The sequence below is a fragment of the Osmerus mordax genome, chromosome 16 (assembly GCF_038355195.1).
Source record: "Osmerus mordax isolate fOsmMor3 chromosome 16, fOsmMor3.pri, whole genome shotgun sequence".
Classification (NCBI taxonomy): domain Eukaryota; kingdom Metazoa; phylum Chordata; class Actinopteri; order Osmeriformes; family Osmeridae; genus Osmerus; species Osmerus mordax.
In genome coordinates, this window is record NC_090065.1 from 5,701,487 (window position 1) to 5,726,618 (window position 25,132).

Consider the following 25,132-nt stretch of genomic DNA (forward strand, 5'->3'; position numbering starts at 1 on the left):
GCTGCTATAGCCATGGATGCTTATTACAGGCTTATTACATCATAACAATAAAATGTGTTCATAAAAACAATTGATTACATTTCTTCTACTTTTACAAACAAAACTTGAGAAGTGACTTTTGATTCACATCAATGTACAGAAGTGTCCTCATGTTGACTAGAAAATACATTTGATCTAAGGGACAGGAAGGAGGAAGTGACACATCTTTATCTCTTGTGTCCTTGCTTCCCATCCTGATAACCATGTAACAGAAAATAAATCGACCACAGTTGACAAATCTCACTCCACCATCTCCAGGTTAATTTAATTTTCCTCTGAGAGCATAAAAACAAAAGTTCAGAAGCAGCAATTATCTCATCACATTCAAGCCTCCTTATGCCTTTCCAAAGAGGTCAATAATCTTTTCACCAATGTAGAACTCTATCAGATTTTCAGTCCAGTCTGGAAAGAAGCCCTTGTATTACCTGTCACTGATAATTGGCGGTGGATATCTTCCACACAATGCCTGTTTTCAAAAGAGACCTTGCTCTCAAGGTCAAAACTGAACTTGCCAAGGAGGATGGTCAGAGGAAAGCAGACTGCTGACACACTGTCAGCACAAACTTTGTCATTTTGGTTGGACATGAAACTGGCTGAACTGAAAGGGAGGGTTAATGGATATAATAGCACCCAAACACCTCTATCCCTCCATTCCTCATCCATCAGCCCCCCACCCCAACCCCATTCCCTCTGAAATAGACCTGAGATCTCCCCTCTGTAAAACGCCAATGCAATGTTATCTTTAGTGATTGTAATGATAAAGGGCTCACTTGAAAATTCATTACCACTTTGGTAATTATTGATTTTGATGTCGTCTGTTGGTGGATGTGGTCTTCTTCAGCGTATCCATGCGGTTTGCTTTCCAGGCCCTGTTGTTTCTCATTTTGCAAGCATTGCAATAGCATCAGCTCAGCAATGACATACATCAAATGTATTATATATCGTGAATTATATATTATATTAATTAATCATTAATTTATATTATATATTATATATTGTCATGATGTATAAATCATGTCCTACATGCTTCTGTCAAGACTAGTATTGTTAGATCTCCACAATGTCTGGCAATCCATGCATCAGATGCCAGATCTTTTTGGGCTCAAGCAGATCTAACCACATAGTTGTACTGATGTAAAGCTAACTAGGAGAAGTACTGGTGCTAAAGGGCTGTTTGAATGTGTTTGTGTGTGCTTTCTTCAAAGCAGGCACGTCATCCCTGTTTACCGATTTGTCAGGAGTAGATAACATGCCATGTAGTGTGTTTAGGCTGACCTTGTTCTAGAGAAGCTTCACGAGGACACAGAGAAGCAACCTTTATAACAAACTGCTTACCCTTACCTTTGACAGCCGTAGGAGCAGGAGAAAAGTTCAGCTAACCTCTTAGTTTGGGTCTCATAGCTCACCAAAGTAAAGGTCAGTGTTCATCTTGTCATCTGACATACCGACTACGGTTCAGGCTTGACAATATTGCAATATTTTGGTTTGTTAATGTAATTGTACTTCATGATTATACTTAAAATCCAGTGTAAAGTGGGGCTGCATGTATGTGAACTCATGAAGTAAAGACATCCATACATTTCACATGGACATTAAAGGATGGTTATCTGAGAAGGTGGATCCATTGTGTTGTCATCATGATCCTTTGGATAACATTCTGCTTGAGGAAAACAGGTCACACGTCCCTGTGTAGACACCACCTCACTATAACTAGGGGTAGAAGGTGCAAACGCTGTCTAGCTCTCATGTGATGCTTGGCTACAGTGGACAGCATCTATCCATTATTTAAAGTGAAGTAATTTACATTTTGGAAAAGATGTGTCAATAACTCAATTTATCTACCCAGACTTGATCTTTTCCACTGAGCCTTTTTGAAACTACAGTTCTGCAATTATGATCACATTTATGATGTGTGCAGAAATCCAATAATCCATTAGTTGGTTCATGGTCATGTTAAAATCCATAAAACCTATGAAGTAATTTGTTTTGAAAGCTCTTTCAAAGTTTGAAAGAGAAAAAGGTCATATAAATCATTGATTACATTTGGTCTATGAATATAACTTATTCATCAACACAATTGTGTCGTACAGGAGGGTTCTTATTACAAAGGACACAAATCAATGTCAAGAGTAAGCATGATCTTGCCTGTATGCAAACAATCATGCTTGAATCAACACAAACAATGGCATATCCCAAAGCACAGGAAAACAATTTAGATAAGCTAACATGACTAATTGTTAATTTATTAACTGAATGCATAGGGGTTAAAGGGTAGGCTTAATCCTTACAAGCAGCCACTCTGGTGCCGAGGTGGTTTAGAACTAGACTAATGTCTTCTTGGTCTAAAGAAGACTTGGGCTGTGTAGGTGTTCTCTTGGTTTCTGCAGGAAAACCTAGGTTGAAAAGGTCACAAAAAGCAGGAGGTCAAGATAATGAATTTATGCTACATTATTAAACCTAGTGGAGATAAGAAGTTGGATGGATCAGACCATTTAAGCTGAGAAAAACTCAAACTAACCCAGAACAAGCTTGCAAATGAGAGTTTCTGAAATATGATCTTGAATGCACTCTTTCTAGTGAGTCCAACCCAGTTCCCAGGCATTGTCATTTCATACTCGTTAGGTAGCAACAACAGAGTGTGTTGTCCATTCATTGGATAGTTTCATGTGTGTTTTTTTCTCTATCCTTTCTTCCCTCCGCAACACTATTGGCTCAATGCGCTGTCATTCTCAGCGGTTAGCTGTTTCCTTGCTGAACGTGGCGACGCCGAAGGCTAGCACGTATAAGAGAAAACTACTGTCGATATGATCGAAATTCAAAGCAGGTAACGATTCCAAAACGAAGTTTAGATGAGACATTCTATCCCGTAAGAAATACAGCCAATTGTTGTCGAGTCCGACCTTACGTCTGTTCCATTCTTAACTGTTTGATTCAACTTTTGTCCTTCACCATAGTCTAGGCTACACATAGAGTCTACCCTTCGTGAAAGGTAAGAGCGGCATACACGTCAGGTGTGTAAGCGCACAGGTGTTACACTTATCAAGCAATTGCTGTAAAAGTAATGGTACTTGTGTTGGTTAGCTGTCCATTTCATTTCGCGCAGGTAGCATTTAAACCGAATTGGTTCGAAGTCATACTGAACTGCAATAGAGGCATTCGTTTGTGTGACCTTTTCATTCTTGGCTCTTAACGTCATAAACGAGGGGTTTCCCTTGTCAGACCATATACCAGCCTATTCAGCAGGAATAGTAAATCTATGTTTAGGTGATGATTAATTTTGTTGGACTGTTTAGGAAATATTGGCACTCACAGCAAAACACACACACACACACCTATTGGAGAGTGCCTGACTTTAGTAGAACTACACAATGAGAAGTTTGGCCCTCCTTTTTGTTTAGGGTGAAATAAAGCAAAATGTGTTTGCCTCAGAATGTGTACTTTAATCCTGCCATTCTCAATAGAAAATGCTTTTCTACACATGTCCATTGTGAACTGGCTTTGATGTCCTGTCCTTTACATATCTCTCTTATAGAATATGAATATGGCACCATGGATTATCCTAATGACTCTGGTGACTTTGTCTACCATTTGTCTACCAACGACTGAGGGGAAAAAAGATGAGATTGTGTACTGTTCTGGTAAGAACAATGATGAAAGTCATAAAAATGTACCTTTCAGATGTTCAAAAAAGTTGTTGCCTGCACATCCAAAACCAGTTTTTCGAAGTGCGATACATCACAGTATGGTAACATATAGTGTTGCACCAGGAATACTCTTAATAGCCCTCTGATTTTTTTAAATCTTGTTTTGTTTAGCATGTAGAGCTATAGTGGATGAGCTGAACTTTTCCATCAGTCAAGTTGACCCAAAGAAGACCATTCATGTTGGAAGCTTCAGACTAAACCCTGATGGCAGCATGGTTGATAAAAAGGTACGGTGTCATATACTTCACTGAACACTCTAACTAAGTCAGTCTTCTGGAGGAATCCTACATGGTCATTACCAGGATTTATAATGCCATGACAGCTTTTGCTTATACTGCAATTTGGACCATTGCAAAACATTTATATTTTGTTACATATTTTCATGCATTTCTACATAAACTGTACAATATACATCTGCATGTCTGGTATCTGATGGATTTTCCATACCAGGTATCGTAGCTCTTTCTACATCCCCCAATGCCCCGGCCAAGGCCAGTCTCTATCCACCAGTGTCCTGGGACAGAAAATGACTGAGTTATTAGGTGTCCGGCTCACCTATTGATCTTCAGGGTTAATCCCCTTTTAGACTGTAATTGATAGGTAATAACATGCCTTCTGTTTAGACAGTTGGTAAATGTTTCCTTTCAAGCCAGACATATACCTTTTGTAGGACATTTACATACCTAGGAAACAATCTGTACATTTGTGATTATAGTATCATGAAAAATAAACAAATAAATAGGCCAGCTTGGCTATCCATTAGAAATTGGGATTGATTATATCAAATACCACAAATGCTACATTAATAACAGGTAATGCAAGATGCAATTAAGTGAATCATAAATGTTTCAAAGCCTGTCTGTGCACAGAATAAGAATCTCCCTGTCAAAACAAAGGAGAGCCCTAGCAGGGTATGGATCTGATGGATCTGCATGTCATATTCATAGACTCTCTCATTAGGCAGCCCTTAAAAGTGGCTTCATTTTGGTAATAAATGCTAATTACAGTTCCTATGCCCTTGTGTCCTGCTCATATTCCATTTGGTTTATGCCCTCAAGCTCTGTGTGGGTGTGTGCATGTGTGTGTAGAGGGTGGGGGGTGGCTAAGTACAACAAAATGATTAGATTTATCATTAGTGACTAGATATATAATTTAGTATCATTGCTAAATTAAAGGCTTGTGTTTCTAAGAAACGCAAATGATAAGTTAGTAAAAAACTACAAAAATTACAAATCACTAGAATGTAGATGCCAAACACTCTTGTTGAACCATTAGAGGTACAGGCCCTTACTGTACTTCTTGAATCACTGATTATGTCAATGTTTGGACCAGATAGGGAAACAACCCCCAAGTGGCCTTTGAAGGTGTCAGAATCAGAAAGGGGAGGGATGCGAGAGCTTAGAAACATCATCAGGGAGATTTGCTCATTTAATTCTTTGCTCTTTGCTCTTTGCTCTCTCCACAGTGGGGTTCCAAAACGCCTCTGTTTGTCACCATAAAGTTAAACCTGACACAATGTAACATTTAACCTTAGACATTGAACTTTAATGGCAATATTGTACACCGTAAGCAAGTTTTGGTGATTTATTTGCAATCTGTATAATGTTTCATTGATTGGGTTTTTAAGAAAAGAAAAATATTGTTTTGTTTTCAGTTTTTGTGCTGTTTTACACAACCCTGCAACAATCCCTTTCCGTATAATTCTGTACCAACGCGGAACACCACATCACAAATATGTTTATTAGATTTATTATTATTAATGTATGTGTTTTCATAGGCCCATATCGCTCACACAATAAACTGAAAGGCCCTGTCGTCAGTGTCACAATAATGGCTGGTTTTCCAATGGGAATTCAATGGAGGATAGCATCCCTGAGTAGCCTATTCTCTGGCAGGCCTTCTCGTTCCCCCCTCCTTATTCTCTTGGTCTGAAATGATTGACAGGCCCCTTTCACAGCCCTCAGACTGCCGAGGAAAGAGTTTAATTCCAAACCATTTTCAGGATTGCATGATAAGGACTAGAAGCAGAACCAGATCTTTCTTGCCGGACACTTTTTTTTCTTCTGCTCTGAGCAGTTAATTTCAGATTTGATTTCAATCAAGCCAATATATCATGACTATGAACTAGACTACACACCGCTGATAGAATTGATATTAATGGCAAAATATATTGTACTTTGTTGTTGTATATTATGATTTTTTTTTGTAGGTACCTATACTTTCTAAGTAAGTTACTTCAGCTTTATGTTGTTGATGTTGAAGTGGTGATTTTTTTCGGTCAGTAGGCCATCATCCATGATATCCAGTGGTCTTGTCAATGGCTAGTCCCACTATATCCAACTTTTAGCTCATGGTACACCCGCCTTAATATATCCCTTTTTGCAGGCTTGCTTTGCCAGGTCCCCCTCCAAAAGGAGGTTTTCCCACCTCATGGGATCCTTCCTGGTTAAATAAAGGTTAAATAAACTAGCTTCCTGACAGTGAAAAGGCAGAGATTGTGTGGCAAGGTTCAGGCCATTCCCCGAGACCTTTTTATCTCCCTGGTGAACAGATGGCAGTGAGCCACGGAAGCCCCCTTTGTGTCACCCAGAGTCAGATATAAAAACAGAGAAGGGGGGGAAATGCTTCTATAATGTAATCAGGAGGGCCGGAAGGGTCCATACTGAGCCTCAAAGGGGACAATAGGGTCAGGGATATATCTACATTGCAACAAAATCCAGTTCATCTGCAATATGCCCCCCCCTCTCCCTTTTCCTCACCCATCCCTTCCCTTCCCTTCACCCCAGCACCTTTTGACCGGGCTTGACAAGGAAGACTTCCTTCTTTGATCACTCGAGGGTGGAGGGGATGAACGGCCTAAAAGGCACCAAAGGATGAGACTGAGCTGTTTACCCCTGCACTTGGCTGCTGTTTAGGCCTCCCCCTGTTCCTTAACCTCCCTCTCTTCATCCTTCTCTCCCTCACTGCCCCCCCCCCTCCATCCCCCCATCCCTCAACCAAGATTTCTCACTCCCCCTGCCACCCTCCATCACCCACCCAACCCACTACCCCCACCTCTGTCACCCTTTCCCCCACCCCCTTCCGGACAGGCCAGAGGGGCCGGAGCAGAGTGCACCTTGACCTGTCTAGACACCACTACCGCTGCTGTTTTGTCCTGTTTCCTAGGGGAAAGGAAAGGGGGTCTCTGCCTCTACAAGAGAAGGGGATACAGGTTAAATGTCATAGTTACAGCGTATTGGGGATGTTTGTGTGGATCACGTAGCCATCGGAAGCTAGGGGTCACACCCAAGTGACCTAGGTGCCATGCAGTCTCATGGAACCAATCACAGACTACAGAGTACAGAGTACAAAGTAATTACGGATTAGCTTGTTTATTTGATGTCTTTTTAGATTCTTTTTAATTCATTTATTTTGATTGGATTGGTCCAGGTTCCTTTGGCTAGGTCTGAGACTCACCTCAGTGATCTGTTGGAGGGGGTTTGCGGCAGCATGAGTGACTATGCACTCTATGAGGACCCAGACACCCAGGAGAAACAATACAGGAGGTTCGCTCCCAGAGACGGGAATAATGCGGATTTCCCTAATTTCAACAACTTCAAGTTTGATGGGCCTGACGGTTCCACTGCCCTGAAATTTGCTGTAAGTCTCACTGATTTATTGACAGTGTATTCATTTTGGATGTAAATTATTTTGTGATATACATTTTCAGACATGTATGCTTACATTGCATTTGAGGAAACCAAGTTTGTTTTATGGTTTTCTGAGAATTATTGTGTCATATCATTCATTGTCTTGTAGAAGTTCTTGAAATTCAAAATTAGTTCCCAATATTGTGTTGGGACAATGTTGGGACATACATTTTATATATTAAAGTATATGTTTATATATGTTAAAGTAATTTTAACATTCCTTATTTACATTACATGTCGTGAGCTCAAGTAATCCCTTGATTGTTTTTGAAGGAAAGGCCGTTAATAAGTTGTTTTTGAAAATGGTGATTACTTTAATAGCTGGACAACAGCTTTTAATTAGCCTAATCTATGTAGAGTTTGTATTTGATGCCAATATTATTCAAAATTGTATTGCAATGCACTTCCATTGAACTGTATATTATACTGTAGTTCTCACTTTCACATTGACTATCTCCAGACTCCATGTCAGATGTTTTTACAGTTGTTTAAAATAACAAAGTAACTAAATATCGCGTTGTTGTGGTCGGTTGCTGTAGCCTGAGCCCTCAAGATGGCCGAACGGCATGGCAAACGAAAGATGGCCGTCGCTATCCAACCGACCATGCCCACCATTGTATAAACGACATGCTTGTGTGCCTCTAATGTTTGGAGGGCCTAGCTTTGCCATCTGTGGATGAGTAACTCTCCACTCGTTTTCTCTCCCCCTCAACTCTGCTCTCCTCTTTTCTCGTCTCTTGAAGTGTGAGACCATCGTTGAGGAGTTGGAGGACGATATCATCACTCTCTTCTCTCAGAACTCAGACCATGTGGTTGACAAGTTATGCAACAGGATTTCAGGTACTCAGACATGATGTTGTGATTTAGCTCACCCTGTCACCAAGCCTCCTGTTTGCCCGTTGTGGCATGTACAGCTCTGGTAATGCTTGCACCTTTGCCAGAATCGTACAGCATGCAGATCACATTTCTGCATTTTCAGTGACCACCTTGATGCCCAAAATATCAAGTAACTTGTGTTGTCTCAAACAAAGACCTCGAACATGTGACTACCTAATGTCATGAAACAATTTGCATTGTTTTTGGGTACTGTGCTATTGCATAACTCATCTTTCCGCCGCCATTTTGTTTCATTTCATTGAGAACCTTTTGCAATATGGAGTGTACATAGAACGGGCTAGGAGAAAGATGTGCCAAACAGATGTCCTAAATTTTGTTCCCTGTATTTGGGAGCATACCTGATTGTGATTTATTTTTCCTAATCCTGAAACAATATAGCGATTTTAATTTTGTCTTCGCAAAAAAAAAGAAAATAATACTAAAGCCAGACGATTTACTACAGAACTACATGTTTAATGGTCTCCTTGCCTCATTCAAATGTTAAGGGTATTTTCAGATTAATTAATTACAATTCAAATTATAGTTTACTTTATTTTTTGTTTATACTGCTGGGCACATTCTTTGTCAACAGAATAGTGTACATTGTGTCATCAGTGTTGAGCTGTAAACATGTACAGTATGTACATTGCAAAATAAACTATATGATGTAACGTGAAGTGTAATTATAGCATGTTCAGCTGGGATTAAAGTAAGATATATCTAAATACTAATGTAATTTTTTTGTTTTCATTTGCAGATCATTGTAAAGACCCCAAACTCAAGAATGAGGAGCTTTAGTTACAGGAAACATTGTTTACAAAGACGGGACCACTTTAGATTTTTACTTTTACAGAGGCCTTGCATAATAATCTGTGACAATCAACTTGAACCTTTTAAAATAAAGTTTCCTTTTTTGTATTGGCAGTTGTTGGCTGCTGTTATAAAAGCCTCCTTGAGGGAAATGAAGGAAACAATGTGCAATTTAAGAAGTTCTGTAATACTCTCCTGTTTTTGTAATACTAGTCTCACACAGCTATGTATTACTTATTTCATGCAGACCTACATTAAAACGTATACATCATTATCACTTCCATTTGAACAGTTGACTCAAATTAAAGAAAAGGTTCAAATGTTCCCTTCTGTCTTTCCATTCTTTAAATCCAGATGAATATTTAATTTGCTAATTCAAAAAAAAATGCATTCAATTGATTTCAAACTTAAGATAGCGTACTTTCCCTACTGTTGACTGGATAGTTGTTTTGATTTGATGTTGGTTACAATCTTTATTGGGGAAGTGGCCATGTGTTTCAATGAAAGGGACTGATTCCAAATGAAGATACTAAATGTAGAGTGTTGTACTATAAATGCTGTATCAACAACTGTAAAATCACATAAAGATCTCCTGATCACACCATCCACAGCAATAAAGAATTACTCAAGGCTGCAGTGAGAAAAAAAGAAGTTAAAAAGAAGTTAAAACTGTAACTTGTGTTGCTCGTATCAGGCAACAGCTCATATCCCTTCTAGTTTGTATTTATTGTATTGATGAAAATAGTTGCTTGAAACACCACCTCACTATTGCAAGTCATTTAAAATATTGCAAAGAAATTCTGTTATTACCTATCACTACTGCAATGTAACATGTTTATAAAACCCCTTTTAGCTGTCAATGATCAAACTGACTTTTATCTTGTATTCAGTTGAGAGCGGATCCAGTCAAACTCACGTGACTTTTACATTAAACGCCTTATGATATAGTTAAATGACAGATTGGTTTTGTGTTGTGAAAAAAACCTGAAACCCATTTACCTCGGATTGGTAGAGGAAATGTACAGACGTACATTGTGTCTACCATCAGACCAAGGGGACACCTTTGTAGTCTCACAAGGACAATTAATGTAGTCTTACAAGTCTCAAACAAGGCTAGCTGATCACAGAATATTTGTTCCAAACCATATCCACCATAGTCACGCTTTTTTAACTTTCTATATTGTAGAGACTCATCAAAGTCACAGCAGCATTGTCAATGTTCAGATTGGACACCGGGGCGACAAATGGATTGCTGTAGTTTTTAGCAGTTTTGATATTTTTGGGGTGATATTTCTAATAATTTCTTGTAGAGTTTAGTGTAGATCTGCAAAGCTGCAGATTTTAAAGCAAGTGATCTAAATTGCAACTGTTTTATGATCTGTCTACTTGTGGTCTGAATAATTGATGTAGTTCAGATTTTCATTTGGTTTATCTAAAGCCCAAGATAAATAAATATGGGATCCCGAAAATCAATGACTTTTACCTTCAGTTCCACTTCCTATCCAACAATAAAAGTATTTGACTTGTTGAATGTTCCTCACACACAAACTGTTGCGAGTGTGAGTTGAAGTTTGAGATCCTGAGTCGAGTGTGTCAGCAGCTTTCCTTTGTGTGCCTAGCTGTCTCAGGGTGTCAGGGCCTGCAGCTTAGGCTCATGACAGATCAAGGGTTACCAAGGTACTGTTGGGTAGGGAGCTCAGTGGAGGGACAAGCTCTACTCTTCCACTAAATGCTCATTTCCTACGCACATAAGTTCCTTTGCGCAGTTTGCTGAGAAGACTGCTGGAGTATATTCTTTCTCTCATTTTCTCCTCAGATGTAAAGCACCCACTCTGCAGGTAATGAGCCCGGGCGATAACTCATTCTTCCAAGCATTTTTTTTCTCATCAGACGCAAATTTCCGATGGTGCAAGGCCACCACCTCGTTCATTAAAATATTTGAGAAAATGGATCTTTAGCCCCTATACTATATAAAGTTCAGTCTTTGAGCTGTGGCATTAACTTGTATTCTAACAAGATTAAAATATATTTGTCCTGCAGATTAGCATACTTAAATCCCCCTTTGCCTTTTTGGTGGTGGCAGCAGGCTTTGATCTGTGTTGCATGGCGAAGAGCTGGCTTGGGCCAGGCCATCCCAGTACCAAGTGTGAAATCGGCCTGATGTCATCCTCCATTCTTCACCTTCAACATCTTTCACCAGCTTAATTATATTTCCGCCACAAAGCCCCAGTGCTTCATTCCATATTCAAGTTTGACTAGGAAGCGTTTTGAAACTATGGCTAAATAACTCAGTGGGGGGAAGGGACAGGATGGGTCTTTTGTTTGAGAGAGACACAGGGGGCATCAATACTTTTCTGATCAGTATTTTTCTATTCTTTCTCAAGCTGCCCTTTGCCTCCACCAATTGGAGGGGTTAAATTTATGACAAGAGATGAGTGAACTTATGATAACTAAGATGTTTTCCATTTATTTTAATATCCAGTGTGTTTGTGTGTGTGTATGTGTGTCTGTGAATGTATTTTAAATCAGCTTTTCATGAACTTTGCATGACTGGCAAACCGGATATGAAATTATCAATTACAGAAACAACACTCTGGAAAAACATCCTACTTGAATGAACTCTCCAAACTTCAAATGTAAGTTCATTAACTTTCATTAATGACCTGTACTAGTTTGTACTAGTTACTCTTAAGTTATTATTTTTTTCTAGAAAGTTAAGACAAAATTATTTTATTATGTTATTATTGTAAAATATACATTTTTTCAATACATACCCTAACAGTATTTTTTTTTCTTACGGTTAACCATTCTTATACAGAGAGGAATACAGTGACAAGGTGAAAAACATAAAGACACCTGAGGCAATGTGTGTCCCAGCCTTATAGGAGCAATGACTTTGCTCCTAGTTCTTTCTGTGTCAGTCCAGTCAGTCAGCCCAGCCCAGTCAGCCCAGCCCAGCGTCTGAGAGTCAGATAGAGAGGCAGCAGTCCTGCTCAGCCGGGGCGAGCTCATCAAGTCAGTGGCCGTTGGGCGTTACTTCCACATACAAGCCGCCCAAGAAAGGGAATGCAGATGAGACTTCTGGGGCCATGGAGGGAGCAGGTCAATGCTGCAGGCAAATGGTCCGATCAGATAACTGTCCTTTTGTCTCGGATCTGTCTCTTCTTCCTCACTTTCTCTGTTTGTGTTGTGTTGTTTTACAGACTTTTCTGTCAGATAATCAGCGTAAGGTAATCGAAAAATAGTCAAACTAGTACAAGTTAAAAACTCAGAGGGGAAATGTTGTCGTCTGAAAGGACTTTCTGAAGTTTGCTTGATTTTCAAAAGTGGCTGTTTTCGTCTCCATTTATTTGTTGGTTCCAAGAAGGTTGTGTTGTGCTCATCAGAAAGTGGATTTGGGGTAATGAGGTGGTTACTGGATACCTTTTCCCTTCCCATCTCTAAACTTTGAGGTTAGATTTGTAATACAGTAGATCTTAACTTGGTTTATGATTCAGTCTTTTACGCTCTAGGATACACACTCTCCAGAGGCAAGCGGTCTTGTCAGAAGTGGGTATATTCAACAGACCACATAATATTTCAATATTGTTACATATATTGGTATTGTCTGGACATGTAGGGAGTATGGTTGGAAAGTATTTATGATACACTCTGACAGATTAATTTACAATTCAGAATAGTATAGAATGAATTGCTCTGTTCTTTCCTCACTGGCCTGCCCTGATATAAAGATGTGTTTGTTTGTTTGTATGCTTGCTTGCTTGTTTGTGTTGTTAATGTTGTGTCTTTTGGGTACCATGGAGACACTGCATGTGCAGTACTGCTTCTATTTCAGAATCTTATGCTATTATAACGGTTTTGAGGGACATTGTAGTTGTGGCCTTGTGTTTTCATGCATTGTGTGTCTTCTGGCATGGACACAAATAATTTTCTTTGCCCTAGAACTAGTGCAATCTTATGCTACTACTATTACAATAGTAGAGATGAAAATATAGTGCACTTTAAAATGACTGGTAGGTTAAAAAAAATGGATGGGGGGGGTTTGTGACACCTAGACTGAGGTAGATTGCTTTTGATTGTTATCTTCAATAGCTTGCTAATTAAGTTATACTTTTCACCATTTAGTCCTGCTCGTTAGGAATAAGTATCTAACCAAGCCGAGCCTGAAGACAACCTCTCACCATTTTACATCATCAAAGAATAATGTATGCCTCTATGGTCTTATTTACTTTAGGGTCCACCTTAAACACCCATAGCAGAATATGATCCACACATGTATTATAATGCTACACACTTCAGATTATTTTATCCAAGATAGAAATAGATTTCATAGAGTTACACAAACACCCCTTTTACTACAGACAGTATTTGTGTTTTGGCTGAGCCTCAACTGTACTATTGCTGAGTGGAATCCACTACCATGTCTCAACATTCAAGAGAAGTCTGGGATTGTTATGCAAATTTGCTATGAGGTTGTTTCTCCACAACTGTGGTGTAGCTATAACACGTGTGCTCATAATTTTTTGGGACAACAGAATTTACCAAAATGTTTCTCTTTTGAGCACTGGTTGCACAGTTTTTTTATTTGGAATGTAAACAATCAAAATGAAATGTAAAAGCTCACGTTAGTATTCTTGGTGTTTATTTACGATTAATTACACAGTTATGATACACGTTTTATACCTGTCTCATATCAAAACATGAAATGAAATAAAAATACAACTGCAACTTTGTCCTTTTTATACACAGAGTATCCTTAGAAATGTAGAAGTAAATAGTATGCTGTTTACCTCTATCATCAGTTATATAATCCTTGAATTTGATATTCCTTTGTAACATAGGCAAAGTTCACAGAGAACTTTTAAGGCAAAGTGTGTCAAAGTTTGAATTTTAATTTACACACTTACATTATTGACAATGAAATATCATTCACACCACTTTAATTAAGACCACAATTTGGCTTGGATACATCAACTTATGTTTGATAGCCCAGACATGTGACATAATGCAGCCCCCCATGCAAGGTCCCAAACGTTTCATTCAAAAAAAGTTATTGCAAGATAAATAAGTTATGTAAACATTTCCAGAGCCTCACCTTAATAGCATGGCTATAGACTTTCAATATGGTTATAAATATGAATACTATGGTCTTTTGCAAATAACAATAAATGTAGCCTATTTTACTATGGAATGCATACCAGTGACAAAACGGTAGGTAGCCACACGCTCAATTGATCTCATATCGGCACTATAAAGCAACATATCATGAAAACATTACATCTTACCTTTTAGGGGAAAAAAAGAGGTTTTCTGTAGACAGGTCTACAGAGGGGTTCCAGAAAATGTCCGTGATGATATCAAACTGTTTAATTTCACTGTTTTAATTTCTGTCCCCCCCCCTCCCCCTCACCCACACCTCTTTTCATGACATGAGATCACTTGAGGTTGTGGATCGGAGATGAAATGGAAACAAAGTCTCGCGGTGAGTGTATACTTTTTTTGTACGGCGAGACGAGAGCAAGATTCGAACCCGACTAGTCTCAACAAAGGGCAACTGCATTGTACCGAATAGTTCTTGTAGAGACGGAGTCACTCAAAGAGTCACTATGTTGTTCACGTTAAGGCTTACGTGAGTAACCCCAATTTGCACAGGTTTTTATGCAAAAGAAATGCCCCATCACTTTACCTAAATGTCAGTTGAAGGTTATTTATGGTCTTTAGTTTTTCTCATTCATCACTGACTGAATTATTACTATTCCCTACTTTCACGATGTGTATACATAAAGTTCACATACATAAATGCATTGTTTTTAGACGCTGGCTATATATAAACGCGAATGTGCCTCCATGACAAATCAAGGCTTGAAGGCTGTCTCTTCATACAAAACAGATAATGCAATATTTTCTACAAGAGCACCAAAACAATATGCTATAAGAAAATCATAGAATTGAAGTATAGAAATTATAGTAAAACATAGATAACACAATGTAGGCTAAATTCACAGTCTCGAAAATGCAGCAGAAAAAAATCTTTGGGCTTCAGCACAGTTTTCATATGGTCAATGAGTTCAAAAGTCAAATAGGTCTAAGCCTAAAAATCAAGCGCTCAAGAGGCAAAAAAACCCAGAAACATATAGCATACCGTCTTCCATTCACGTTTTTTATGCTGGTATTCTAGTACACTGGCCCTTACTTATTGCATCATATTTTCATAGCATCAATCGCTGTCAGATCTGTCGTCCTTAGACGTTGCGGCGTGATTGTACAGTCCTTGTGCCATCAGGTGCAAGGCCAAAGAGTTTTTATTTCCGGTGGCCTTCTTTATTTTGGCTCTTTTATTTTGAAACCAGATTTTTATTTGAGATTCGTTGAGTCCGAGTTCTTGCGCCAGACTTTGTCGTCTCTGTTCGGTCAGGTAGCGGTTGGTCTGAAACTCCGTTTTTAGTCTCTGGAGCTGTTCAGCAGTGAAGGCTGTTCTCGGACGCTTGTCATCCTTGCTAGGTGGGGTTGTCTTCTTTGGTTTACGAGATCTTGGCCCTGTCATGGAACACAACGAACTGTTAAAATGATTGTTCTCTAACAGCAACACGAATGTCTGTGTCATATTGCGCAAATACTAGGCCACAGTTGATTTTAAACAGGCTTTACATGGACTGACGACAGGCAAGGAATCTTGCGGCTATCCTTTTATAAATAGGATGGATGTAACCCAACACATGCAGTAAGCTAGGACCATTAAATAAGTAGGCCGTAGCCTATATTCATATCTATCGTTCATGATCCGTTGCAATAATTTACAGCTATGGTTTAGTCCTCTATAAAATCTACACTTAGTGAGCAAGCCCGATTCTAGGTGGGTCTTTTTGCTTTGTTCTAGAGTCAGATTTTAAACTACAAATAGTCTTGAATATGCAGTGCATTAGATTTGAGCAGATTCTAAATTGTTGCGGGGGTTTGTGAGTGGGCTAGGGGGGAGGATGGGTGAGTGATGGGGGTGGGGTTAAAGGGAGGGGGTGGTTAGGCGCCTCTTTCTCAGCCTGTTACCATAGGAACTATTTCAAAGTTCAAATTTTTATAAAGCTGCTACATGGATATATTGTAAGTTGACTTGAGTTGTCTTCCATAAAGGTTATGTTTATGTGGCTAAGAAGTATACTTTTACATGAAACTTTGAATTAATCTAAGCACTGCAATTTTATCCGTGACTCATCGTTCCCATTGCCAAATTCATTATTAGTCTGGATGATATGATGAATCGCACCCGCATTATGAAAGCATCAATTTTTACAAGTCATATTTGATAAAACAAGGCAACGTGATCTTGTGATATTCTTCAGATATGAAAGCTTGTTAGAAAAAAAGCCTATAGGCCCACGGGCTATTCCAAGCAAACTTTTTGTCTGGACAAAGAGCATTGATGGGTCTACTTTCTTTGTCATTTCATGAAGTTGTCTTGTAGCTATTGAAATGCTTTCGTTAGATTATGAATTTTCCTGATTTAGCATTATTCTAATCGCGTTGTGACTATATGTATGCTGTGTCAACACTTACGTAGGACCACACATCGAAATTGTAGATAAATATAGCAGCACAAACCTGCAAATTGCCTGCATTAACACAGGCTATTCTAACACAACACAGGCTGCATTAGCATAGGCTATTCTAGAAACTGGATAATGTTAAGAATGGCCTATCATAATTGGCTAAACTTAGCTATAATTTGATTAGGCCTATTGTAAACACGGTTTTTCGAAGACATCGAAAAACTAAGCAATGAAAACCCTTTAAACAGAAGCTTTGATCTGTTTCGGGTCAAGAGAAAAATTTGTAGATAAAGGTTTGAACCTAAAGTGTCAAAACGTGAAAAGTAGCCTAATAGGTAGACTATAATTCCTAATTATCTTATAGTCCCACATTTTTCTTTTATCAATAACCTTTGCACTCATTTCGCCATGCATCTAATTTCGAATCTCATCTTGCAATTCGATGGGACATGGTTATAGCCCTATCTCTGTTTAGTCTTGCTCCATTGTCAAAAAATATGCAAATGAAATATTAACAAAGACAAGTCAGGAACAATGGTGTTAAACTTGGTTTTAGTCATGCTTTTAAAGTTCAAAACTTCGATAATTAGAAGGCAACTGATGGTAAATTGCATTGATATAGGCCTACTTTTTTTTTTACATAGCCTATTGTGTAGCATCCATCGAGTCTGACAAAAATACTTCGATACAAGTTTCATGTAGGCCTATAAAAATTGTTGAAATAGAATAACGTTGTTTCTGAGTAGTGTAATAATAATGCAATAATACATTTTATAAATATGAGAAATAAGATAATAAAAGTAACCTATAATTGATCTGATTCGCATGTCATTCATTTCAAAATAGTCCATTAAGTGTCGGCTTTAGCTTCCATGAAGTGCAAGTTTAGATTGATATTATTCAAAATTTACTGAAACTGTATAGCCTACTTCATTGAGCCTACAAATTGACCTAAAATAGCGCATATTACACTAAAACGTGGAATATTTTAACACTTGTCCGATTTAACGTGGTCACTAGTTAGATGACTAGATCAATAAGGTTCGAGTCCACTGTTTCATTTGACTGTTGCGCACAAATTTAGGCTATCACATAGCAGTCAAGTATTATAGCCTACTACTACTCACGTTTTCTCTATGCAAAAAAGAATATCATTTTACCTGCTGATGGTCGGTCCGAATATCGTGTACAATACACCCAGGCAGGCCAAAGCATAGGCTTTGACGAAGGTGCAGAACTGGCTTGTGAACTATCCGAGTCCGAGCTTAGGCACTGGTCTCCAGTTTCCCCTCGGGGCTTCAGAGGCGCATCAGCAACAATTTCGGCTTTTTTGGGCTCCCCGTCTGGACGGGAATCTGAAGATCCATCCCCTGCAACAGTCCGACCTATCTGTACAGTTTTTGGGGCAACGCGAGAAATATTATCTCCCCCATCGGCATTATTCTCACCATTGTGAAAAGTAAATTTCTTTCGGCGTCCAAAGTCTGGTCGTAAAATATTGTCAATGTAAAAGTTGGTGATTCTATGAGGTTGTTGGTTTCCAGGTGCTTGTAGAGGGAGAATAGCTTGGTTGGACTCTTCACCCGAATTTTGACGCTCTCCGTTTCGATGATCGTTTTCTTCCATGCTGATATTGCCTGGTCAGTGTTTAATTTCAACACCTTTCCCGCTTTCCTTCTCCAAAATAGGAATTCCAGTTAAAAGACTCCCCAGCCGTTACCTTTACTAGCACGTTTTCAATTTTTACCGGTAATAATAATTAAAAATATTTTAAAAAATCAGTATAGACTAGTGCCTAGTTTGGATATATGATAGCCTACCAGCCTCTTGTCCCTTTCACAAAGAAAAATCATACCTTAAATGCAGCTTTTTCTCCGTTTGCCTATGGATATTTGTTGAGAAAAAGCCAATCAACTAATGATAAGAAAAGGTTGCTGTCCAAAACCTATTCAACGTTGATGCTTCAACAAGCCCTCTAAAACTACAATATAGATAAAGAGGCGCTAACTGCTTCTGAAATACTTTCACTGTGGATTTTGTTCTCATTTTTAATAGGCTACGAGTACCCCCTGATGACGTAGCAGTCCATATCTAAGACGCGTGCCTTTGACCAATGAAGTTTGTGGGATGGTACCACCTGACTTAGAGGCTCGAGATAGATAAAAGAACCCTAATTCTCAAAGCGGTTGTAGGCTACTTCAAATGCGTAAACAAGTGGGTTATTAGACCACGGTATACTCTATCACTTGTAACCAAACAAGTCATACAAATAGTAATTCATGTGAAGTATTTTCAAAGGTGTAATATAGAAGTTGCCACATAGCATTATAGGTGATTCAAAAGAAAGTGAATTAGCGTTGATTGAAACGAAGTAGGCTATCCTAAATAGGAAAAGCATTGAAACCTGAACTTGATTTTTAGGTTTGGCTCCTTAAGGTGTCCATTAAGTTCATTGTTAAAATAAAAATACTAGATTTCTTCTAAAACGTTGTGAGGATACAGCTAAGAGCATGTGAGGAGGGGGACAGAGGAGGTGTGTGGGGGTGGGGGGGGGGGTGAAGATGGGGGTAAACAACACATTTTTCAGTCATTTGAACCTTTTTCTCAATAGGCTGTTTAAATGAAATTAGCCTGTATGCTACTGCCATTCAAGCAAATAGCTTAGTCAGCCTCCTAAAAGTGTCCATCGTTAGTTAAACGGATTTGGGCAACTTGTATTAGGCAAGGTAAGGAAGGTAAAGAATGATGATTCAAACTGTTTTTTTTCCACTCAAAGGCATTTTTTTCACATGCTTTCAACACATACAATCAATGCGTAAATGTTTGAAAGGTTTTGTTTTGGTGCGTAAAAGGAACATAACGCTTAAAAACATGTCAGGAAACAGCTGAGGTGACACCTTTTGCCAAGTATCAACTACGCCCCTCCGTAACGTCTGAGGGATCTAGGCCTATACACAGGCTATATTGTAAGCTTTTGGCTAGTTCTAAAGGCCTCCGTGATCTTAGACATGTTTGCACTGTGATACATCCTTTGGCTGTAGCCTAATACCTATTATTCTTAATCAGTTACCATCTTTTTTATAGTCTAAACGGTCGAAAAACATGTTGAATAGTTCCCATTAGCATCAGGCCACAATCGGTTATCTTATTGTAGTCTGACGTAGCCCAAACAAGACTGAGATTGCTTTTACTGTAATAGCCATTTAATGAATGTTCCCTGGATCCATGCGCAATTGACGTGTAGCTACAATATTTTGTCATTGCTGTGGACTTCAAAGCCTGTTTTGCTCACTTAAATCCTCCGCACGGCACAACACAGTTTTTGCCTTTACCTGCACCATCAGTGATCTTGGATTGTAATCAGAAAGCTTTTATGGCACATTTTAGACCATTAGTATTATCTAAAATTATCTAATTCATGCTACTAGCATAACATGGCAACATGAATTTACTGTTTGCTTCTATCAACTCGTTGGATCTTTAGTTCAATTCAAAGTCCAATTTGGACACGGATCTAAATAATTCGTTTTATGTGAAAACAACGTCAAACTAAGAGCCCACGATAGAGCACAGTTCACACTATGTGCGATGGCTGTGTGTTTTGGGAAACATTTCACTCAGTTTTGAACCAAATGTAACAGCAACAATTAGTTGCAGGGTCAGGTGCAATACTCAAAACCAAAAGACTGAAATGTTTTAATAAAACACGCAATCATATGTAAGTGAAAGTGTCATTATGATTCAGTCACTCGGCTATTTGTTTCTTTTCTCATTATTGTTTTAAAATGTGTTTGTATTCGATATACACCAAATACACAATTGAATAGAATTGCCTATACATTGTAATTCCAGTATAACATGAAAAGTTTTTATAAAGAGGTTTAAGACGCAGTGTAGGCAATAGATTGATGTGAGCTAATGGATTGGGAGGGTTTCCAGAGTTTATTCTGAACTCTTGGTCTAATTGAAATGGATGTATCCTGATGTTTAAAATGTTTTACGCTGCTTGTGATGCTTCTTTGTAATTTCAGCTTGACTCAATGGTCAAATTGAAGCCTATAATTGAAAAGACAGCTTCAAGTTGTCAGAGGTCCAACCAGATGTCAGTTATGTTTTGTTAGCCGTTATTTTTCAAAGGTTGTATGGTGCTTCTAAAAAGCCTACTCTAAATGTTTTATGTATAAGGAACCAAGCATTTTCTTAAGCATCTGTGATTTCAGCCGGCAGGTGAGAACTTATATTTAGAATATCCTATCTCGAAAATACACATTTTGTTGGGCACAAAATAGCCTTGTTGTAGGCTCCATGAATGTTGTTCATGCAGTGTATTCTTTCGTTTTTCGTTTTTGTGTAGGCTTATAACCTAGTGTATGGATGTTAGTTGTTTGTTTGTTAAAGTTTATTTGCGCTAGCTAAATTCATACAAAAAAAATCACAACAAAAAAAGCTAATTGGTGTCAATGGACATCATCGTACTTCGCTCTCATGGGTTTGTGCGAATACAGTTTTTAAACTTGCAATTAAGGAAAATGTTGCCTGACACATCTGAATTGTTTTGCCTACATTTGTTTACAGTCTCTTACATTATCGCACTCCTACAGCCTATAGACGTTGCATTTGGCAAATATATTTTCCTAGTATATAGGCTGGTTTATGTGTTTAAAATATTTCAGACATGAGGTGCCTTCTTTGAAAAGCTTTCATTTGTCCGTTTTAGTGAGACGTTAGAATTTCTTGGATAACCCGTTAATTGCCAAACTTGGTGCTAACCTGCACGTGCGTAAACTTTAGAATTTCTCCTCTATGCTAAAAATGCACCCCTCTCAGAATAATATTATGTATGTGTGAGAAGTATTTGTGAATTGACAAGTTTGGCAACTCACGGATCATAGACGGGATCACCAGATGTGCAGCGTTGAATGGCTGTGATATTGGCTCTACAACAATGCAGGGGTCATTCGGGATCTCCTCGCTTCCTGTCCGCCTTTGAAAAACAAACTGAGGAAAAGAAACACAAGGGGGTCCCCGAGGATGAGGAGAAAGGTTACGGAGCACTTCCTACTCCAGTCTGGATAGCATGGGGGAAAATGTTTGGCACACTTGTTCATAACTTTTGCGTCATGAACAGTGTGCCATAATAAGCCACTTTTAGACGTCAATAACACAACTCAAAAAGCTAAATAGTGAGAAAATATTGAGGGAGCCACATCGCTGAATATTCAAGTTGAAAGAGAGAAACCCGCCCCTACTTTAAAGCCACGTTAGCTATATCATATTATATGTTTTTATTGTTTCATAAATAGGCAACACACATTTTGTTTATTGTAGGCTTGTAACATTTAGCATATTGAAGACTTGCCTCAGAATTAAACTATAGGCAACTCACTTGTCAGCATGCATGTCAAACGTCTCATTGGCTAGATCAAATTAATGTAGGCCTACCGTGTTATAGTCCTACGGAAGAATACATGCTGGACTGTTTTTGGTCGTATCTTCTAAATTAGCCTACATTTATTTTTAAACTTCTTTCTCGATCACTTTAGGCTTCACAACTTTCGGAATCCCACTTTTGCTCTGTGTCGAATGGCTGTGGTCCCCTAGACCAGTGAAAACACTCACAGCACGTTGAAAAGGCCAACGGGACGATTGTTTATGGGTTTTAATTACTCGGTAATCCGCCTGATCGTCGTGGCGTAGATAAATCCTGTCTGAATAGAAGGGTAAGGACTGAGCCAGCTTGGGTTTGTCCTCTCAGCTCTTCTCTGGCTTTACGACGGGTTTGGTCAGGGTCCTGCATGGATGACCAACACTAGCGACAAAAGAAGGTCTTGGGCCATTGCTTTTTAATTTCAAACCGTCTTTTTTGGCTTAGTGATTAAGTTAGACATTTCATAAAGTGCATCCGTATCCACCAGGTAAACTGAAAAACGTTGCTATATCAGTAAATGACAATAACTTGAAGAACATTTTATTTATTTACAATGAACACAAATCAAATAGGCTATGCTATTCTGTTTTCTTCCCTTTCTTTGTTGTAGGCTACAAACTGTTTTGTCCAACATGTTTATAACCTTGTGACCTTGACCTGATAAATGGAAACCTGGAGTCTGTAATTTCTGTCTCCTTTTCCTTTACTTTACTTTTTTAACTTTACCTGTTTTTTTTTTCATCAACCAGTAATTGTTTTATTCTGATAAATTATGCCCTAATTAAAACTGTGTTGCTCTCTTTTTTAATTTCATCCTGGTGATTGAATGTGAAAGTAAGTACTACTGTATGTGAACCCAAGGGATATTTCATTAGACATACTGGCTTTCCATTTTCGCTTCAGCAGGTCATTTTTTAAGTTTTCAATTAACAGAGTGTTATTAAAATGTAATGGAGCTGGTGATCTACTGACAACAAGTCCTTTGGAGAATATGACCGTAATTTAATTTCTGTCACCCTGACTGAACCTTTATCAGTAGGTATACTAAAAGTTGAGGAAGATGTGACTGTCTACCCTAAACTGATTGTGTACGAAATGTAATAAGCTTGTATTCTTTCAATGTGTAGTGTGTGTTTGTGTCTGTCTGTGTGTGTGTGTGTGTGAGAGAGAGAGGCGGGGAGAGAGTGAGTAAGCTTTTGTCTGGTGCTGTGCACAGAGCAACAGAACCCAGATTACTAATGCTACCCATAGAGCAGCAACATAATATCAACATCGACTGTCATATCAACGATGACTGCACTTCAGGATAAACCGTGACAATGTTTGTAGAAGAACAGAAAAACAGTCCACAATTACTTTAGGGGATGGCTGAGTATGTATTGGACAGAGAAACATAATTAAACAAAGCAAATTAATTGACTTTACTCACACCCCTCTGAAGGTTATTTGTCAAACCTCAATGTGTGGAAAACAGCAGGTGTGCATAGTTACCTATACCCCCTCCTGGAGGTTCTGTTTTACATGACCCAAGTACTCATGATGACCTGGGGAACCAGACACTGTAGCAGCGCTCTCTAGTGAGAGGTTTGGGAACACATCTCTGTACCTCTTGGCTTTTCTCCTCTTCTCCTCTTTCAACTGAAGTGTTACTATAGAGACATTTTGGGGAATAGATAAGATTAGATCAAATTGTATCAATACCTAAAGGGAAGTTCAAATTACAACAGCAGTTACAGCAGCACCAATACAATCTACATTAGAAGGATCAATTTTAAATTAAGAAACACGATATAAGTACACACCGTATTTATAGTTTTGCCTACAGCAGTGTTTAAAACAAGGAGCATAGTATATCTCCTTTCAGATTGTTCAGTGTGAAATGGCTAAAAGGTCAGAACTAAATGTAAGGGTACCCACTACACTGACTCAAGGAGTTGTATCTAATACACAGATCGACTCATGTACAGTCTCATGAATGCTTGCAGGATGGACCTAAAACAGGGCCTGCCCTCTTAATACATTTGTCCAGTCTCTTACAATCCGCCTCTCTGATCCTGCTGCCCCAACACATTAAAGAAAACACCCGCCACAACTCACTGGAAGTTGGGAGTGGAATATTCAGCATGGACCTAGAAACTTCAAATGACCTGAGCCTCCTCAGAGAGTAGAGCTGGCCCTTCTTGTACACATTCTGGGGATTACTAGTTTATTACTAGACTGTTGAGCTTGGAAGTGTTGTAATATAATGTACGGATGTAAACATTGGCACAGTTCCCAGAGAACTCTGAAGGATAGGTTGTCAGTCAGTCCCCCACCAGGTAGGAACCTTGTGGCTGGAGGGAATGAGCTGGCATAGATTTGCTTCAAGTTTGGTGTCATCTAGTTGCAAAACAGACAGACCTCATGCCAACAAAAGAGAGTACATCACAGTGAATTGAAAATCAGATAATTAAAACATGAAATTATAAATCATAAATGGAAAGTGTCTTGGAGAACAAATGTATGTATTTTTTTTTTATGATACCAAATATTATCCTTTCAAACATGAATCTATAAAGACCATATAGCTCATATGAGGACAAAGACTATATTCACTCATATGGGGTTAAAATGAACGTAATCAATCTGATTCATCTTGTCAAACAGAGCGTCTGAAAGGGATCCCGTTCCAGCTGTCTAAGGTCAGTGGGTCTTATTTCCAGACCTAATGTAGCTGTCAACGAGGTGATCCAATTACAGGTCCAATTGGGCGCATTTCAGAGTTTGTCAAGGTATTTTATCATTGATGCTTGTGATTCACCATGCTACTGGTGGGGCATCACACACACATACACGCATGCACTCACACACAGTTGCACACGCTCTGTGGTGGTCTGAAAGTCTGCTTGACACCTCATAATTAATGAGGTAATTAGTCCAATTAGGTAAGTGGGAGAATGAATTCTAGAGTGGATGACATCTTGGAAAATCTGAATTACACGTATCTGAAAATATAGTCTTAGAGGAGGAATAGTGGTCTTCACCAGGCTCACAGATGATGAT

At 38.7% G+C, this 25,132-nt stretch overlaps 2 protein-coding genes across 3 annotated transcripts; one reads left to right on the forward strand and one right to left on the reverse strand.

The window, feature by feature from the left end:
- Window positions 1-1,433: 1,433 nt before the first annotated feature.
- cnpy1 (canopy FGF signaling regulator 1) lies at window positions 1,434-10,564 on the forward strand. Of its 2 annotated transcripts, XM_067253276.1 has the most exons (8): window positions 1,434-1,455; window positions 2,773-2,863; window positions 2,994-3,028; window positions 3,572-3,677; window positions 3,855-3,970; window positions 7,173-7,382; window positions 8,176-8,272; window positions 9,066-10,564. In XM_067253276.1, the coding sequence occupies exons 4-8, from the start codon at window positions 3,575-3,577 to the stop codon at window positions 9,104-9,106; spliced, it is 567 nt and encodes a 188-aa protein (XP_067109377.1). In that variant the 5' UTR covers window positions 1,434-1,455; window positions 2,773-2,863; window positions 2,994-3,028; window positions 3,572-3,574; the 3' UTR covers window positions 9,107-10,564. The 2 variants fall into 2 exon arrangements, with proteins under 2 accessions (XP_067109377.1, XP_067109376.1); XM_067253275.1 differs by lacking the exon at window positions 1,434-1,455 and having other exon boundaries at window positions 2,777-2,863; window positions 2,994-3,050; window positions 9,066-10,562.
- Window positions 10,565-15,335: 4,771 nt separating this feature from the next.
- On the reverse strand, window positions 15,336-18,288 carry en2b (engrailed homeobox 2b). Its single transcript, XM_067253732.1, has 2 exons — window positions 17,823-18,288; window positions 15,336-15,655 (listed from the first exon to the last, which is right to left on the reverse strand). The coding sequence occupies exons 1-2, from the start codon at window positions 18,286-18,288 to the stop codon at window positions 15,336-15,338; spliced, it is 786 nt and encodes a 261-aa protein (XP_067109833.1).
- Window positions 18,289-25,132: the final 6,844 nt, after the last annotated feature.